The 18633-nt window shown below is 34.6% G+C and overlaps 1 protein-coding gene across 1 annotated transcript in view; it reads right to left on the bottom strand.

Annotated features, from left to right (window-relative positions):
• The window catches only part of Cntrl (centriolin), a 73317-nt gene extending 56312 nt beyond the window's left edge, over positions 1-17005 (bottom strand). Inside the window, exons 1-6 of the mRNA XM_010602942.3 lie at positions 16692-17005; positions 15690-15820; positions 10812-10942; positions 9279-9420; positions 6844-7030; positions 4539-4732 (exon numbers count right to left, since the gene is read on the bottom strand). Coding sequence (XP_010601244.1) covers positions 4539-4732; positions 6844-7030; positions 9279-9420; positions 10812-10942; positions 15690-15820; positions 16692-16911 — 1005 coding nt within the window. The 5' untranslated portion in view covers positions 16912-17005. The remainder of the gene's footprint in view (positions 1-4538; positions 4733-6843; positions 7031-9278; positions 9421-10811; positions 10943-15689; positions 15821-16691) is intronic.
• Positions 17006-18633: the final 1628 nt, after the last annotated feature.

Raw genomic sequence — 18633 nt, 5'->3', positions numbered from 1 at the left:
AGTCAAATGGACACATTTTATCATTACTTTATGAATTATAAATTTATCACCTTCCATTACTTTGCTTGATTCATTTCAAACTATTTTCACATTCATAACCTCATTAAATTCTCACAAGTCTAAGAGACTAGCAGTAAAAATAAATCATAGGAAACTGAATAAAAACTGAATAAAACAAGGAAATTTAAGTACAAAAAAGAAATAACTTGCAAAAGTATAAGGACTAAGTTCAGTTAATACTAATTGGCAGTGGGGTAAGGCGGATACTATGGTTTAAATGGCCACTGGAAAGCTTATTTCAATGCTACTTTTATAAAGTAACTGGTCTAATGCATAAGCAATTACTTTATAAAACTGGACAACATTATAGAATTGTAGATGCAATTTGTATTAGATATTCTACACAATAAAATGGAAAACAATTTTAGAATATAAGCTCTTATTTAGGACCCAGAATTTTTTTTTAAACATGTAACAGTCCTTTGAAATAACAGAAAAATGCACAAAAGAATATAAGCTGTCATTTTAAAGAAGAAATATAAAATATAAAGTTCTGTTATTAGGTATATAATTATTTAGTATTGTTATGTATCTTTGACTTTTAAAATAACTATGAAACAAAATCTCTTCTAAAAAAAGAACAAAATAACCAGTAATGTATACATAATACTCAACTCTCCAAACACTATAGAAATATGAAATTAAAACAATAACAAGATTCCATTTTTCTATTTCTATAAATTCAAAATAATAATAATAGTCCAATTGGAAATTGGACTCTCCTACTTAATGTTATGGCAATGTAAATTGGCTAAAAGCCTTAGAAGTGGGATTTGCATTTATCAAAATAAAAAAAAAATTACACAGCAATTCTACTTGCCATGATTCATACTAAAGACAAGCCAAGAGCTAGGCATGTTAGCATACACTTGTAATCCCAGTACTTGGGAAGCTGAGACAGGAGGATCATTATGAGTTCGAGGCCAGGCTGGACTACATAGTGTGTTCAGTGACAGATTGAACTACACAGTCAGAACCTCTCTCAAAAGAACCATGTATACTGTTTTGTGAAAGATAAGATGCAGGCTAATAATACAAGATTCCTTTTTTTAAAAATCACAAAAATATTCAAGGAAATATTGTATTTAATTACATATATATTGTATAAACATGGAAAAAGATTATATATTGACACCTGGGGAAATGGAGTAGGGGAAGAATAAACCTTTGTTTCTATGTATACATTTGTGTTTTCTGAATTTAAATAAATATTCTTTATGTATGCAACTGTTTTTAATTCATTAATAACAATAATAACAACAGAGATGAACACAGCCGGACTTCTAATAAAAATAATCACAGGAGGGGGCCGGGGATTTAGCTCAGTGGTTCTGCCACCTGTCTTGCAAGTGCAAGGTCCCGAGTTCAATCCCCAGTACAAATCAATCAATCAATCAATCAATCATAGGAAAAAAAAAGCAAAACTGTTAACAATTTATAAAACATTTATTCACAGCACAAACATATCAATAACATTAGAAATAAGCAAAAGAGAAAACTAGGCAGATATAACAAACCATAATATGGAGATAGTACCAAGATTTTCAACAGGTTGACTAACATGCACCAGAGAGTCAACATATGTTATATTTTATTGTAAGTAAAAGATGGGCTCTGTGTTCTAAAAAATAACTATAACTCAGGAAAATTTATTAAATGTTCACAAATGTCACTACCATAGAAATGTTCTATTTTTGTGTTTTAAATACAAATATTACATGATGAAAATCATTCACTGTTCATATAAAATTGCTTGCATGTAATTCTATGTTGGCTTCATTACCCATCAGTCCATTCCACTTTATTATGGACTGGAGAACAACTGAAACATATATAATTTAAAATAACTGACACTGATCTGAAGGCATGCAGCTGAGATAATCTGAAAACTACCTTCAAATAAAAGGCAGATGAAGGAATCCACAAATGCTCTGAATTTTTGAATAACAGAGCTGGGGAAGCTGTCCTGACTTTCCATCCTGTTCCCTTTTCTCAGGCAAAGAGGAGTTTAAGGAAGAGGTATATAAGAATTCACAGGAGCTGGGCGGTGGCGCACGTCAACTGAAACATATATAATTTAAAATAACTGACACTGATCTGAAGGCATGCAGCTGAGATAATCTGAAAACTACCTTCAAATAAAAGGCAGATGAAGGAATCCACAAATGCTCTGAATTTTTGAATAACAGAGCTGGGGAAGCTGTCCTGACTTTCCATCCTGTTCCCTTTTCTCAGGCAAAGAGGAGTTTAAGGAAGAGGTATATAAGAATTCACAGGAGCTGGGCGTGGTGGCGCACGCCTGTAATCCCAGCACTCAGGAGGCTGAGGCAGGAGGATTGCTGTGAGTTCGAGACCAGCCTGGGCTACATAGTGAATTCCAGGTCAGTCGCAACTACATGGTGAAACCCGAGACCCTGTCTCAAAAAACCAAAAAAAAAAAAAGAATTCACATTTCAACTTACAACTTCCTTTCCCACACAGAAAAGGGAATGCTTTTTCTCTGTCTTTAAAAAAAGAAGTGATTAGGCGGAATTCTTTTCTTGTTAACAAATTGAACAGCCCAAAATGACAATCTTGAAAGAGCAATGGAAAAAGAATAAATATATCGAGGACTTTATTATTTGATAATTTTAAAAAGGTGGATACCAATGTTTTTTTCTGCCTTCAGAAAAAATAATCTAATAGTTTACAAAATTAGATAGTCTGGGTTAAAAAGTGCTTAAGGCAGAAAAAAACATCTAATAGTTTACAAAATTAGATAGTCTGGGTTAAAAAGTGCTTTTTTACGGTCAGTTAGTCTGTCTTCCTAACATTTTTAATCTTTCCCCAAAATCTTGAGACTATAATCATCCTCTGCCCATTTCAGTGAAAGCAAACACATTCTAATTATCATATTTTATTTCAGTAGGAATTTTTCATTACTAAATGAGTACTATTTTCCTATGATTCCATTTACTAGGTTATAACTGTATGTCATGGGGATTTGGTATATAACTTTAAATCCTCTTCTATCAAAAAGTCCACTGAATATCTGAGAAGTTGTCACAGCTCACTGAGTCTTCTGTTCTCCAGCCTGAACACCCGTTCTTTATGCCATTCCTCATATAATGTGGCCTCAAAATCTCTGAAGCCTTCTAGTCAGGACTATCTCAAACTATGCTACTGAGTTTGTCCAAATCTTTCCGTTTTAATACCATTTCCCCTATTTTAACCATAAGACCAATTACATAAAATTTGGATACTGTAGGTAAAGGTTAGTTTGAAAATGTTCTGTAACTACTACTCAGAAATGACGACTCTCAAGAGCTTGGTACATATTCTGCCTTTTCTCCAAGTATGCTATTATGTATTTTTAAGTATAGATTCCTACTTGATTTACTGTTTTGCAATTTGTTTTTGTTCGCAAAGTAAAATGTGTCAGTATCTTTCCATGTCATATATTCTGTTCAAACACATGGATGTCCACTGATACTTTAGATATTTGCAAATTTTGCCAATGTTGTAGTGAATATCCGTGTGTGTGTGTGTGTGTGTGTGTGTGTGTGTGTGTGTGTGGTTTAATCTATGTATACATGTATGTATACACATACACATCCTTAGATATATAATGCTATGGTTTGGGTCTAGATGTCCCCCCAAAGCCTCATGCGGTCACAGGCTTGATCTAGAGTGTGTGAAGCTGGAGTTGATTCATGATGCAATGCTAGGCTCCAGGGCACTAGAATTAAGTGTGAGTGCTGCCCGCCCTAAGAAGCCTGAATAAGATAAAAGGGTCAGAGTGACAGTGTTAATCTCTCCCTTGTTGCCTCTGCTGCCTTTTGCACACCAAGTTCTTTCTCCTCTGCAATGCCTGTCTGCCATCTCTGCCTCAGAGCCAGATGATTACGGACAAACCTCTACAAACTGTAAGCCAAATAGACCTCTTCCCCTCCAACTTTGGGTATCGGGCATTTTGTCTCAGCAAAGAAAGAAAAGTAACTAACACATATAATATATACTTTCTTGCTACCACTTACATATGCTTTTGGAAATGCAATATCTAAGACATATGGTATATCTGTTTAAAATGTACTTAATTTTGCCAAATCACCCTTTAAAAGTTTTTGCCAATTTACAGTGTTACTCACAATGTTGTTATTTTAAAAAAAATACAAACACTGGTGGGATGGGAGGGTGATAGAGAGAAAAGATGGAGCAGGAAGTAAAGGGGAGGAGAAAAAACACAAATATCTGGGGAAGTCTTAGCAACTTCTCATATTGTAGGGTTGTACCTTTGAGTATCCCCTCTGTACTGGATAGCATACTTCACATAATCCAACTACACATATCAGCTTTTCAGGTAGCACAGTGCACAGTCAACTACAATTCCTAGCCTTTTGCACATATTCTGTTACATGACATCTTCCCCAAACTGTGGTCAGGAAGTTGTGCTCTACCTTAAGAGAATACAGCCAAAGCTACATAAAACACAGACTCACCAATTCATTTTTTGTGTTTAGGTCACTTTCCAGTTCCTGACAACTCTGTTTCTGTAACATGGCCTCCTCTTTTAATGATTTGTTCAATTTATCTTGATTTTTAATTTCTTCAAGGAAGCTTTTCTGTTTGTTCTTAAGCTCTTCGGTTTCTATTATCTTTTTTTCCAAGTCTCTTTCCAGTCTTTCTACCTCTTCTGTTGAAAAAAATGTAATAGCTCATTGTATTTACTATTTGAGGGTATTATTTAGATGACATTTTAAAAAGATAATGCCTAAGTTCTTTCTATTTAGTGTGTTGATAATGAGTTTTCTCCAGTTCCCTATAAAAAATAAAACACTTTATTTGATTTCATTAATTATACATTGAAGGACTTATACAAAGAGCAGAGGGCCCTTCATGATTTGGTCGCAATTCCCTCTTCAGCCTCTTCAAACATACGTATCGTATCTCCCTGCAACTTCCCTGAAATGATCTAGGCTCTTTAAATTTATGATGCTTCTCACCTACAGGCTTTTATGCATATTCTTTGCCTGGAACTGCTGTCATCTAACTCCTGTGGGCCTATTTTGTATCCTCTAGGCCTTAAACTCTAAACTATTGCTTTGTTTTGTTTTTGAAACAAGGTCTTGCTATGTAGCTCAGGTTGGCCTTGAACTCACTCTGTGGTCCAGGCTGGCCTTGAATTCACAGCAATTCTCCTGCCTCAGCCTCTCAAATGCTGGGATTACAGGCATGTGCCACTGTGTTTAGGTCAGGTCTTAAATTTTAAAAACCATGTGGCCGGGGATTTAACTCAGCGGTTCGGTGGCCTGCCTTGCAAGTGCAAGGACCCGAGTTCAATCCCTGGTACCAAAATAAAACAAAAAAAAAGCATGTGGAGAAGATTTTTAACCTAATATTCTATATTAATAGTAATTTCTATATTTCCCACAACAGTGTATTTATAAAATGACCTTCTTATGCATTATTTACATTTTTAATGACTCCAAAACATAAACTTCACAACAAAAAAATGTGGTTTAGGGATTCCAAATTAATAAAAATTTACCAAGTTTCTCAGTGTTGGGTTAAACCATAATAAACTGTCATTTTTAATAGTAAAAAATGGACTAAGGTCAATTTCAAATGGCTGAGTATACAGGCTCATTACACAATACTCTAAAAATGACTATTTTCAATCTTTCACTTTTTTCTCCAACTTCCTTATACTCAATGTAGTCTCTTTCTCAGCTGATGACCACAGTGAAAAAAACAGATGCCAGTAGGAACTCTCTTATTTTCTCAACACCAAGAAATAAAATACCTTTATGTACCCCCTCCAGAAAAAACTTTGAACTTGTGTGTATGGTGGTACACACCTGTTATCCCAACACTCAGGAAGCTGAGGTAGATCTACTGTAAGTTCAAGGCCAGCCTGGGCTACATAGTGAGATCAAGGCCAGATTGAACTGCATAGCAAGATCCTCTCTCAAAACCAAAACAACTCTGAATTCTTCCTTTTTAACAAATGATATCATCCTCTAGCCAGTTAAGATAGAAGCCCGGAAATTATCCAGTTCCTTAGAAAGTGCTTGGATTATATCATATCGAAATTTTATCAACCCAGTTTTCATTTCCACTGGTAAAATTTAAGTATAGGTTACTTCTAGCTTGGATTACTGATATGGCCTCCAAAAGGCCCATTTATCACCACTTTGCCCTGGTCCCAGTCATTGTCCTACATCAAAGATGATCTCCTTAATTTATAAATTACATCATGTTAGTGGTTTTACACAGCACCTGGAATAAAATCTAAACCCCAAAGCTCTGTGCCATTGCAAAACCTCCCATCTCTCCAAAATTTCTCTTGAGTTTCCCTATATTCATATTGATCTTTCAGTTCCTTGAACTCAGCAGGGTCTTTATAATTCTTCCTCAGTGACACTCTTCATATGGCTAATTCTTTCATCTCTGCCTTCAGCTTAAATGTCACTTGCTTAGTGCAACATTCCTTTACACTACACCACAAAGAGGGCTCCTCTCTGTTGCTTTACCTTGGTTTACTTGCTTTTTATCTGTGTTCTCCACAAAAATATAAACTGCACGAAGGCCAGCACCATATATTTTGCTTACTACTACTTCCTACATACAGTGCTTGGTGCACAGTATATTGAATACATACTGAACTTATTAACTGATTTATAGTACCATTTTCCTTAAAAGTTTTTAAAGCATTATTCAATTTATGATACAATATATTTTTCTAGATAACTTCTGATAATAAATTCCTTTCTCAAATTTAGATTTTTTAAAGGGTCATCTTACCTAAACTGAATCTCTCAAAAGCCTCCTGTCGATCCTGAGTAGTTACTGGCTGACCTTCCAAACTTTCCAGTGAACGGAGGTGGAAAATGATAAACTGGAGGTAATGAGGAAGGGTCACAATTGGATTTTCAACTAGGATCAGAGAAGTCAAATCTTGAAGTGGTTTCAACCTGCTTACATCCTGGAGCTGAAATGATATGATACTAATATTGATATATTCACTTTAAAAATCATAGGGTTGGGGATTTAGCTCAGTGTTGCCGCCGCCTGCCTTACAAGCACAAGGTCCCGAGTTCAATCCCTGGTACCAAAAAAAAAAAAAAAAAAAAAAAAAAAATCATAAAATTTGTAAAGGAAGGAATAAATCAAGGAAATTTCTCTAAACATGACAAGAAGCCATTTGTAAAACCCATTACCCAAAAGTAGCAATATGAGGGAGGAACTAGAAAGGGAGCAAATGAATACAGTGCACCAAGACAGTATTAAGCATTTTCTGTATATCACTTCATTTGTGATTCACAACTACCTATAATAAAAATACCATCTTAATTTTATAGTTAAGAAGCTGAGGTTCAAAGAAAGTAGGTGACATATCTAAGGCTCAGAGCCTCTAAGTAAAATGAAACAGGATTTAAATTCAAGCCTTTGTCTGTTTGTTTGTTTTTGGTGGTTTTTTTTTTTGGTGTCAGAGATCGAACTCGGGCCCTTGTACTTGCACTTGCAAGGCAGGCAGCAGAACCACTGAGCTAAATCCCTGGCCCCAAGCCTTGGTTACTCTAAATCAATTATCATCTCATATTAATTGTACAAATTGAGAATTGAAAGCTTACACAAAGCTTTACTAATTTTTCAGATAAAGGAGTTATATATGATGGTCAACAGATAGAAGGATATGTAGATATTCACATTTTTAAATTAAAAGTCTTATACAAAGAAGGATTTTAAAAAGTTGAGAAACACTACTCTAAATAGTTAATGCGAATAATCCTTTTCTCAAGTGAACAGTCTTAATGATGTCAATGTCAAATATAAACTAGGACGAAAACATCATTTGAAATTAGAAATAATAAATATTTCCTGAATTTTTCTGTTACTCAGCTGACACTGAATACTACATAAGGATCAACTACTACTTTGAGGACTATTTGTGTCAAGTTTAAGATTCAAAGCTACCAGACCAGGGATTTAGCTCAGTGGTTCCACCACCTGCTTCTCAAGTGCAAGGTCCCAAGTTTGATCCCCAGTACTCCCCCACCAAAAAGTAATAACTTAAAAGATTCAAAGCTACCTCTTCCCATCAGGCCCATAAGCTCCAAGAGTTCCAAGTCAATTTTCTACAACATGACATGGGGCATGGGCTCTGAGGCTCTGAGGCTGTCATAGTGAAAGAACAGAGTTATCAAAACTTTATGAATATGAAACAAAAAGTATAAATACTGCTTATAACACTGCATTAAATAAATACTGCTTCTTATTACTGGGCCCATGAGTGGAAGTATAAAAAATATAGCTGTAGACATATAGTGTTTTAAAGTTTTAAAAGCATTTTCATACGTATCATTTAATCTGAGCCTTATAATACTCCTGATAAAGAAGAAATTAACAAGTTATTTACTATAATTCAATTTATTTACTTATTTGTTTAATTTTTTTTTTTTGAAACCAGGGATGGAACTCAGGACCATGTGCTTGCAAGGCATGTGTGGCACCATTGAGCTAAATCTCTGACACTGTATTTCAATTTAAACAGTAAATTTTACAGGGATTAAAGTCAAAGAAGCCAAGTCTAGGCCTGTATTTGAAGTTAAATCTTTTATTTTTGATTCTATGAGTAATGTTCATTAAATTATAGCATGTTTTTCCCAATTTTAATATACATTTAAATAAATCAGTTTTTACCTAGAAAATGCTTACTGAACAGCTAACTGTAAGTAAATACCAGAAAAAATAATAAATTATACTCCAGAGAAAAATATGCATCATTAACCAATTATATAATAACAAAGTTGCTCTACTATTAAAAAGCTAGTGATCAACCTCCTTTAACACCCTATGCTATAATCAAGGTTAATTCTTAAGTTTGAGAACTTTACTGTGCTGTAATTTTGTCAGATAAAGGAACGCTACTATGCATTTAGTAATCTGGATTCTGGCACAAGCTGTGGCTTTGGACCAGCAATTTGACCTCTCTGAGGGTTTACTTGTAAAATGGGAATAAAGTCTCTAAAACAATAAACGCGAAAATGCCAATAAATCAACTCTTAGTTATTATGGAATCTATGAAATATGAGAACTGCCTATATTTAATCACTGGGTTTTAGGAGAATATGGTCTTTGGTCAATGGACTAAGAAATCCCATTTAAAAAATTTAGGTTTTTAAACAACAAACCCTAAAATTTAAAAAACAAATTTCTTGCTATTTTAAATAACTTACAGATGATATTTTGTTGCCTTTCAGATTGAGGATTCGCAAAGATTTCAATTTCTTCCCTAGCCATATAGGAATATGCTCAATTTCATTTCCTGCAAGGTTTAGCTTTTGCAGATGACACAGATTTTCTATGCCTTCAATTTTGCTGGAAACAAAAGGAAAAGAGTCAGATTTAGCTAAATACAATGATGTAATCCTTCTCTTCTCATTTTAAGAGCCATGGTTCCATGTAGGGTTAGTTTTCATAATTTTCATTTATCAACCCTTCTCATAAATGACAACAAATTAGCTAAAATCAAATTTATCAGAATAGGTAAACTGCCAACCCTTTAGCACTAAGCCCAGTAATCCCAATAATATTATCAGAGTTCAAGACCTTATAACATGAGTAGCAATCTTACTGTTACTGTGAAAAGTACGAGCAGACAGTCAAAGGAAACTGGACAACTCAACAGGCACATACTGTGCTATTTTCTATAGTCTTGCCAAAGATTATCCCAGAAAGATTAATTATGCTGGCAGGATATGGGAGGCCTTAACGTGATACTGTGCTTATGAATACAAGTATTCTAATCAGAATATTTAATAAAACATTTATCACCCATATTGATAAATTTGCAGTGATAAAATTTTTCTGTTTACTAGTTAATTTAACTTCTTAATCAATTTTCACATAGAGCAAAATTTCTAAGCTTCTCTATTTTCATTTTTATATTACTGAAATTATTTTCATCAACATCAATTCTTTTTTATACAAATTTTATTTACAACTTTGATAAATTATGTTTTATTGCCATTTCATTTTTGTCTTAATGTAACTTCTGCAACTTCTAGTCATTTGCTTTTGATATTTATTAAGTCTGACTCACACATTTATATGTTTATAACATTTTCAAGATCTGCCACAGGGGATATAGCTCAAAGGTAAGCTGCATGCTTAGCACATAAGAGGCCCAAGATTTAAACCTTAGCACCAAAAAGACAAAACAAAACAAAAAGATTTTCAAGATCTGATTCTTCATCATTTTGTCTATAATAAATCTGAAACAAGATTAAGAGCATATTTCTTTTCTTTTCTTTTCTTTTTTTTTTTTGGTACTGGGGATTGAACCCAGGACCTTGCGCTTGCGAGGCAGGCAGCAGCACCACTGAGCTAAATCCCCTAAGAGCATACTTCTTATAGCAGTGAGAAAAGAATGTCAATGAGATCAAAATCATAGGGGTAAAACATTCTGCTTCATGTCAGTGCTCTTTACACAATAAAACAATGAGTCTCAGACCACATCTGTGGAAATTTCCTGCCAAAAATGGAATTAAGATAATGTTTGGTACTCAAAAAAATATATCTGCATCTTCAGTAATGTTAGATAAAAAATATCACTCTGTATATAAGTAATGCCAAAACATAAAGATAGTTATCACATGCAAAGGGCTAGCAATCAATGGAAAAGGATCAAAACATTTGCTGTTTCAAAGGAGCCCTTACTATAGGGATAGCACTTGCCTACAAGGAGACCCTAAAGAGCTATTACTCACCTGATTTTGTTATATGATAAGTTGAGTTCTCGTAATTTTAAGAGCTTGTCCACCTTCTCAATCTTTTCTATTAGATTATAGCTCAGATTCAGCACTTCAAGCTTAACACATTTTTCCAAATTCTCGATATACTAATCGGAAACAAATGAGTAAACACTTTACACAACAGATACCTTGACATACAAGCACAATATTTAAGTATGTACATCACGGGCTGTTGTGTTCAGCCATCCAAGAATAATAAACCCTTACTACTTTCTTAGACAATCCTAGTGTATCTCTCCTTAACCATAAGTAGCAACTCCATGAAGTCACTAAACCTTCCTTCTTCCAATGTGGACAATAACATTTTCTACATATACTAAGAAGTTCAAACTGTCTAAGAATTCTCCTGCTATCATTCCCACTACCTCAACTTTTCTGTGATCCTCTTCTGTACAATCAATACACCCTCTACTACATCAATGTATTCAAACAGTTCTCTCCAAAATTGCCATCCATTTATCCATTCCACAAATACTTAACATGGATTATGTGCCAAGAGCTCTTCTAGGTATAGGAAATACAGTGGTAAATAAGAAAAACAAATTTTTTTGTGCTCATTTGCAGTGACAAAGAGGCAAACAAGATATTCAGACAGTAAAAAAAATTAACAAGAAAATAAAGACAACATCTTGTGAAAGAATGAAAGACAGATTGTGTCCGTTGTGTACACTGCTACAGCACTACTGCCTTGTATACAGGTGAGCTGAATAAATACTTCTTGACTGAATGAGAGGCTGACTAATTAGGATTGCCTTAATAACAAGAAGCCAACCTGAGGATCAGTGGAATAGACTGGAAGACACAAAAACAACTCCAGATGTACTCAGCTACGTCATCTTTGACAAAGGAGCTGACCATCCCCACTGGAGGAAAGATAGCCTCTTTAATAAATGGTGTTGGAAAAACTGGATCTCAAGCTGCCAAAGATTAAAACTAGACCCTTATCTTTCACCATGCACTAAATTAAAATCCAAGTAGATTAAAGATCTAAATTTTAAAACAGAAACACTAAACTTGCTAGAAGATAAGTAAGGCAGAACTCTTGAAGACATTGGCATAGGAAAAGACTTTATGAACAAATCCTCAGTATCATAGGAACTAGCAGAAAGAATCAACAACTGGGATCTCATCTTACTAAAAAGCTTCTGCACTGCAAAAGAAACCATCAATAGAACTAAGAGACAACCAATCGCTTCTCGGCCTTTTGGCTAAGATCAAGTGTAGAACTAAGAGACAACCTACAGTGTGGAGAAAAAAATTTACCAGCTGTTCCTCAGACAAAGGACTATTATCTAGAATATATGAAGAACTCAAAACAATCAGCACCCCGAATATAAGGACCCAATTCAAAAATGGGCATCTGAATGAACAGACATTTCTCAGACAAAGAAGTAAAAGCAACTAGTAAATATATGAAAAATATTCCACATCACTGGTCATTCGAGAGATGCAGATGAAAACAACACTGAGATTCCACCTCACCCCACAAAGAATGGCTGCTATCAAGAAATCACACAATAACAAATGTTGGCAGGGTTGTGGGGAGAAAGGAACCCTTCTCCATTGTTGGTGGGAGTGCAGACTGGTGCAACCACTATGGAAATCAATATGGAGATACCTCAAAGAGCTGGGACTAGAGGTTCCATTTGACCCAGCCACCCCTCTGCTGGGTATCTTTCCAAAAGAATTAAAAGAATCATATCACAATGATATATGCGCACCTATGTTTATAGCGGCACAATGTGTAATAGCTAAAACTTGGAAACAGCCCATTTGCCCATCAACTGGAAACTGTATAAAGAAGATGTGGTTTTTCTATATAAAATGGAATATTACTCAGCCATAAAGAACGAGAAATTAGATTCATTCATAGGAAAATGGATACATACTGAGGATATACTCCTAAGTGAAATAAATAAGTCACACATGTGTAAATACCGAATAGTTTCTCTGGTGTGAATAAACTATAATAGTACCTAAGATCCTAATGAGATAACTGACAATATGAAATAGGAAGAAAAGGGATAAAGATGTAGGGAAAGTGGGAAGGGTAGGGGAAAGGTAATAAGGGAAATGAAAAAAATAGGAGAAAATGGAAATAAAGTGTTTGTAAATAGGGAGGGGAGGATGGGGTGAAGGAGGGCAGGGACAAGGGGAAAAATGAGAACCAAGACCTGTCATGTATAGGTACAAGATCCCAATAATGAATGTAACTGTACTGCATACCTAAAATGTACCAATAAACTCAATGAGGAAAAAAAAAGAAGAAGCCAGTTGGGTAAACATCTAAGGAGAGAAAATACCAAGCTGAGGAAAAAAATGCAAAGGACCTGAAAGAATGAACTTGGTGGGTTTGAGAAACAAAAGAAATACTTTTTAACTGTTAAATCCACTGATTTCCAATTTTATTTTACTTGACTACCCTATAACATTCTTTTATCACCTTTTTCGCCTGAAGTTCTCCCTCCTTAGTCCTCTTCTCATTGTGCTCTGGCCCCAGTGTTCCAAGAGCTCCTCCAGGCTTTTTCACAGGGTTGGCCTCACCTGTGCATGTTCTCTGATTCTCCCTATTTCTCCTCTTAGCCCTAGGTATTCTTCACACTAAACCCTGAATGCCCAGAGACTGAAAACTCATTTACCTTTGTATCTACCTCCACAGTCTGACACAAAGCCTGGCATATAATACCACACAGTTAAGTAATTTTTTTTTTTTTTGGTACAGGGATCGAACTCGGGTCCTTGTGCTTGCAAGGCAGGCGGTGGAACCACTGAGCTAAATCCCCAGCCCAGTTAAGTATTAATTTGATATTTCCATTTTAGAACTTTTAAACACCAGTATGTTTCCTTTTCCCTTTTTTAATTATACAAGGTAAAAAATTGCAGCAATATATCTCAGCAAAAAATTCAAACAAAACATAAAAGCACACAAGTCCTCATATCCTCTTCCCAGACTCCCTTCTCCTGCAAAGTTACACTGCTCATTGTAAAGAGACTGGCATGTCTAGTATCCGGCTCTTTCTATTAATTTTCATCATATACAAACAGAATTTTTAAAAACTATTTTGAGACATGATAAATAAAATGCTTTAGAATTTATTTTATTTTCCCTGCAAAAACTGTGGACATTTTTCCATGTTAACACACTGAGCTCTTAATCACATTTTTAAAAAATCATAGTATTTCATAGTATGTTATACTATAATTTATTTAGCCAATCTATTGACAGACATTTAGTTAATTCCAGTTTTTCTATTTAAATAATGCTCAATAAAATATCATATTGAGACTTTTGTATTCATGTGTAAATAGTATCTGTAGGATAAATAACAAGGAATAGAATTGCTGGGTCAGTGACATAAATTCAGTGAATATAAACTTAATTACTAGATCAATTAAGAACATTTAAAATTCCGATAAATACAACCACCTACCTAAAATGCTCAATCAATTTACATGTCCATAGAACACAGACTAACCATTTCCCAAGCCCTTTTGTGTTTTCCTTTTTTTTTTCTTTTTGGTGCCAGGGATGGAACTCAGGTCTTTATGCTTGCAAGGCAGGTGGCAGAACCATGAGCTAAATCCCTGGCATCCCAACCCTTTATGAACACTGAAATAATCTTAAATCTTGTCCATTGGATGTAAACGATGAAAATTCTCAAACTATTGTTTTATTTCTTTTATATTAATGAATTGAACACATGCTCACATTAATATTGATCATTTACAGTACTTTCTGAGCTTCGTATTCATATCTGTTGCATATTTCCATTGTGTTCTCTCTCTCCTACTCTTATAGAATTGTAGGAGATCTTTATATAAATTTGTTTCTTTTCTGGTACCAGGTATTGAACTCAGGAACTTGTGCTTGTGAGGCATTCACTGAGTCACTAAGCTAAATCCCCAGCCCTAGGAGATCTTTATATTATACGGATACTGTTACAGATATACATACATAGTTATAAACACTACCTGTCAGATTTTTGCTTTTAATGTTTAAAAAGATGTCTTTTATTAAACATGTCTTTTAAATGTTTCTGTAAGCTAAATCTATTAGTATTTTTCCTTGTGTTACTAGGGGTTAGTGTTTGCATAGGATATCCTTCCCTACTATAATATTTAAAAAATATTTTCCAGGCATGTAACTCAGTGGTGCGACACCTGCCTGGCAAGTGCAAGGTCCTGAGTTCAATCCCTGGTACAAAAAAAAAAAAAAAATTCTATATTTTTTCCTGATACTTTTATAGCATTTTTTTGTTGGTTATTTTGTTCTATTTTTATTTAGCTCTTCATAGTCCTAGAATTTTTGTAAATATTGTGGTAGAATCTAAGTTTTATTTTTTTCACAATTAAAAAACTAAGCTATTACAATATATTCATAATTGTATAATTATGAAGAAAGTAATGAACACACTAGTAGAGCAGAGACAGCAAACTTTTTACAATAAGGCCAAATAATAAATATTTTTGGCTTTATGGACCATACAGTATCTGAGACAATTATTAAGCTTTTCTACTACAGTGCATAAAAAGCCACAGAATAAACAATTTGGCCATGTTCCAGTAAATCTTTATTTATAAGACAATCTGTCCTGAAAGCTGTAGTTTATCAATCTCTTTTCTAGAGACAATCAATAATGTATAGAATATCAGCTAATAGGGAATTATGAATTTGGAGATAGTCTTTCACTGGAAACAATAAAAAACCTACTACAAATTAGATAACATAAGATCAAAGTCCTCTCTTTTTTTCTCTATTTTCTTTTTTTGGTATTTTTAAAGCACAAGAAAATTAAAATCAATGTGTATATTCAGAAATTGTTGGAAACTTACCCTAAATTTCTTGCCACCATCTTTAGAAAGTGAAAGGTTCAGCGATTTTACCAAGGCCAAATTGTCCTGTTTAGTGAGTTTTTTAATGAGGGCCTCTGTAATATATCGGATTCCTACACGTGAATCAGGTGCTGAAATTACAGAAAAAGATTATCAGTAGAGGGAGACACAAATATTAAAAAAATCATTTTGATACTACATAACAAAAAGCTTGATCCATACAGATGTAAAAAATGTAAAGTTACCTACTTCTAATCACAATAACTAATACTTTACAGTATTTTATAACAACATTATATTATAAATTTTAGTTTTGTGCTAAGTGTTTGACATTTAAAATTTTTAATTTTTATATAAACATTGATAGAAAAATTATTAATACAGTGGACCCTCAAGTTACAACTGGCCTGACATACGAACAACTTCAGTTACAATCAGCATTTTAGTTTTAACTTAGGACTAAAGTCTTGAATTAGGACCTGAATGCTGGTCACTTACTTTTCCAGATGGTCTCAGATACAGATTTAACCCTTACAGAGTTCTGGAAGGAACATTACAACATTCTTTCCTGTGTGGGGTTAACCCATAATGTCTCTCTAAGGATCCTAAGATCTGCCCGGAAGAAACTGTACCTAAAATTATACAGCACAAAGACTTTGAAGGCTGTGCAAAGGAGCCTGACCAACTTGAGTTACAACCAGCCCTCATGAATTAATTGAGTTCACAAGTCAAGGGTCCACTGTATTCTAATTTATGAAAAATTATTTGCACAAGATTGTACAATTTCCACAGGAAATAAAGCTTCCTCTTTCTAGAAATTCCCTACCCCTAACTGGCTCAGATATCTTCACCCTCACCCAAAAGCCTGTCTTCTCACTGTCCTTACATAATTGCTATCATTTCTATTTAGTACCAGGATGGGAATTACATTATGACCAAAAATATAAGCTCAATATTTTCCATTTCTGTGGTCAAACAAATTATTAGATTAAAAAGCATTACCTTTCTGGTCTTTGTCCAAAAGCATACTGTTTTTGTCTGTACACTCAATTTCTTCATGTGACCATTGTCCTTCAGAATGCAAAGACAGAATCCCAGATCCAAGTAAAGGTGAAAGCGACCTAGATCTCATATTAGATGTAAGAGATGGTGGACTAGGAGAGTGAGATGATGGTGACATGTTTGTTTTGGAGAACTTTTGATGCAGAGACCCTTTCTTCATTTCAAGAACACAGCCTGGCAATCATCAAAACCTGTAAGAGTTTTCACTACATTTAGCAAGGTTCATTCTTCTTCAGTGATCAAGTTATTATGTCTAGGGCTTCAGTGAGAACGGTTCTCCAAGCCCTAGTGAACGTGACTGCATCTTGTGAGTCCCTCCCCTCGTCTAGGTGTCCGTGTGTCCCCTACCAGGGATCATGGCTACACTGTAGCACAAGGACCCACTGCAACTAGATACTTCCTGAGTATCTGGTAGTTTCCTGAGAAAGATGGAGTAGGAATAAAGAACACAAAACTTTGCCCAAGGACCCTTCTTGCTTTTGATCTTGATTTTGCTGTTTTAACTGGAGTCCTATAAAACCAGTAGTTTAACAAAAGGGAATTGGCAATTTTAGTGTTGCTTCAGCCTATAAGTTGTCCACCTCTCTGTAAGAAGCCCCTAGTAAACTTCTGGATAGCTTAACAAAAGGGAATGCATAGAATATGGCTTGCCAAAGAGGTCATAGACTCTATGACCCTTCCCAATACTTTACCTATATCTCTTCCATCTGGCTATTTGAATCCTTTGTGATATCCTTTATAATAAATGGATAAATACAAGCAAAGAGCTCCCCTGAGATCTATGAGCGACAAGCCCCTACAGCAAGGTAATAGAATCCAAATGGAGTAGTAGAAGCTGTATTTTATAGCTAGCCAGTTTGAAATACAAGTAATAACTTATTACTTGCAACTGGCATCTGAGGTTGGTGGCAGTCTTGTGGAACCGAGTACTTCAACTGTAGGATACGACATTCTCTCCAGGTACAGAATATCAGAATTAAATTGAATGAGAAGACATCCAGCTGGTGACCACTACAGAAGTGCTTGGTGTGTGTAAAAACAACTCTCACACATTTGGTGTCAGACGTAGTAGGGTGCTATGAAAGCAGGGAAAAATACTACTTTTTTGTATATATATTAATATATAATATGTCTCCACAGGTACATGCGTAATATACAGACTAGGATTATGAGAGAATTTATTTTTTAAGTAGGTTAGAACATCTACAGCATATATAAAGGAGAGCTACAATTAACAGAATTCATTAATATATTCAATTAACCAGCACTTAGCAGATATAATCTCTTCAAAGACTATACCTACAATCATTCTAGGAATACTTATCTTGCTCAAAACACTTCTAGAATTCCTCTTTGGTCCCGCTTGAAAATGAGATACATTACTTTAAACTATATTCCATTTTTATTTTCCCAGTTCAACCACTGACTTTATATAGTAAACATGACACTAAATAAACTTTGGTTACTTCCAAAAACATAAGCCTCTCTCAAAATATGATTTGCTACTACTAATATTAATTCTAAAGACTATAATGGTAATAACTAACATTTACCGAGGGCTAAGAACCACATGTTGTGATAAGTTCTTTATGTGTATCATCACAGTGAAAGAACTGAATAACACTCCATGAGACAGGTGGTTACTATTTTCCATTTACTGAAGAGGTTAATTTGTGCAAATATTCCTAATTGGTTAAAACAAGATTTGAATCCTGATCAGATTTCAAAGCTCATATTCCTCATTGTTGTGTCATATAGCTGGAGGCAGATTACATTTTCTGGAGGCCAGATTACATTTGCTTCATTTTCTACCACCTAGCAAGATGACTTATTTAAGACAAACAATAAGCAAATGTCACTAAATAACTTAGATTAATGGATT

This window comes from Fukomys damarensis, unplaced genomic scaffold, assembly GCF_012274545.1.
Source record: "Fukomys damarensis isolate Sample0158 unplaced genomic scaffold, DMR_v1.0_HiC HiC_scaffold_36, whole genome shotgun sequence".
NCBI lineage: Eukaryota > Metazoa > Chordata > Mammalia > Rodentia > Bathyergidae > Fukomys > Fukomys damarensis.
This window is presented reverse-complemented; position numbering and strand designations above follow the sequence as displayed.